Source organism: Penaeus monodon, chromosome 21 (genome assembly GCF_015228065.2).
Source record: "Penaeus monodon isolate SGIC_2016 chromosome 21, NSTDA_Pmon_1, whole genome shotgun sequence".
Classification (NCBI taxonomy): Eukaryota; Metazoa; Arthropoda; class Malacostraca; order Decapoda; family Penaeidae; genus Penaeus; species Penaeus monodon.
Genome location: NC_051406.1, coordinates 19,599,562 through 19,600,533, shown reverse-complemented (window position 1 = coordinate 19,600,533; position 972 = coordinate 19,599,562). Strand labels below are relative to the sequence as shown.

Genomic DNA, 972 nt, shown 5'->3' with positions numbered 1-972 from the left:
TTGTTGACGAACCGCTACACAATTCTTCTCAGTTTGCTTGAGACTAATTTAAGATCAATCAAAACTAGTCATATCATGTTCGCTTCTCTAAATATGACCGTTAACATACTAAATTCAACGGTGTTCTTCCTAAAAGTCTACAACTACAGACTGCACTAATCCATCCTCAAAATATGATAGAGACATACAAAATCAGATCATATTGTATCACGCATATCTGATACAGCGTAACAGAATATCTGATATCTATAAAAAAAAATAATATTTAATCATAAACCGGCTATGTGTAAAGTCCTTTTGGTCGGCCTATAGATGCCTTGTACTAAAGCAACTGTTTATAATCACCACTAAACAAGAAACACAGATGTAGAGAAAGTATAACTGAGGACGAATAACCACGAAACAAGAGACACTGGGAATTATTATATGCCCCAATTTTACCTTCTTATTTTGCAATATATTTTCCCGTTTCTACCTTTTGCACACAAAGAAGAAAAGAAACACACACATATATTCTTATATATATATAAAAGGGAATACCACGGTTCTCTATGACTTTAAGTGCTTAACTTTATAACACCCATGTTAACGTGAACCAGAAGCAGTTCACTTTACGAAAAAAAAAATACAAGAAACCACGAATTATCGCTAATCCTAACAATGCGATGACGGTGATAAGAAGGCCAGAAAATGGACCTGCCAAGCGCTCACCTGCCGTTCCCATGTTGAGGATGGATATCTCACCAAAGTACGAGCCTGCCTTGAGCGTGGCCAGCATCGTCTTGCCATTGTCCGCCACGACATGCAGCAGACCTCGGTTGACTATGTACATCTCTTTCCCAACCTCTCCTGCAAGTATGAAGAGGTTATTATCATTTTCTTGGCAGTTGTTAGCAGTACCTATAATTGTAACTGTAATAATTTATAAAAGAATATATAAGAAAATGTATATCTATGTCTATCTATCTACTG

At 36.4% G+C, this 972-nt stretch overlaps 1 protein-coding gene across 1 annotated transcript in view; it reads right to left on the bottom strand.

Annotated features, from left to right (window-relative positions):
- Window positions 1–972, bottom strand: part of LOC119586599 (cyclic nucleotide-gated cation channel alpha-3-like) — a 14,104-nt gene that overhangs the window by 4,570 nt on the left and 8,562 nt on the right. Inside the window, exon 3 of the mRNA XM_037935349.1 lies at window positions 712–849. Coding sequence (XP_037791277.1) covers window positions 712–849 — 138 coding nt within the window. The remainder of the gene's footprint in view (window positions 1–711; window positions 850–972) is intronic.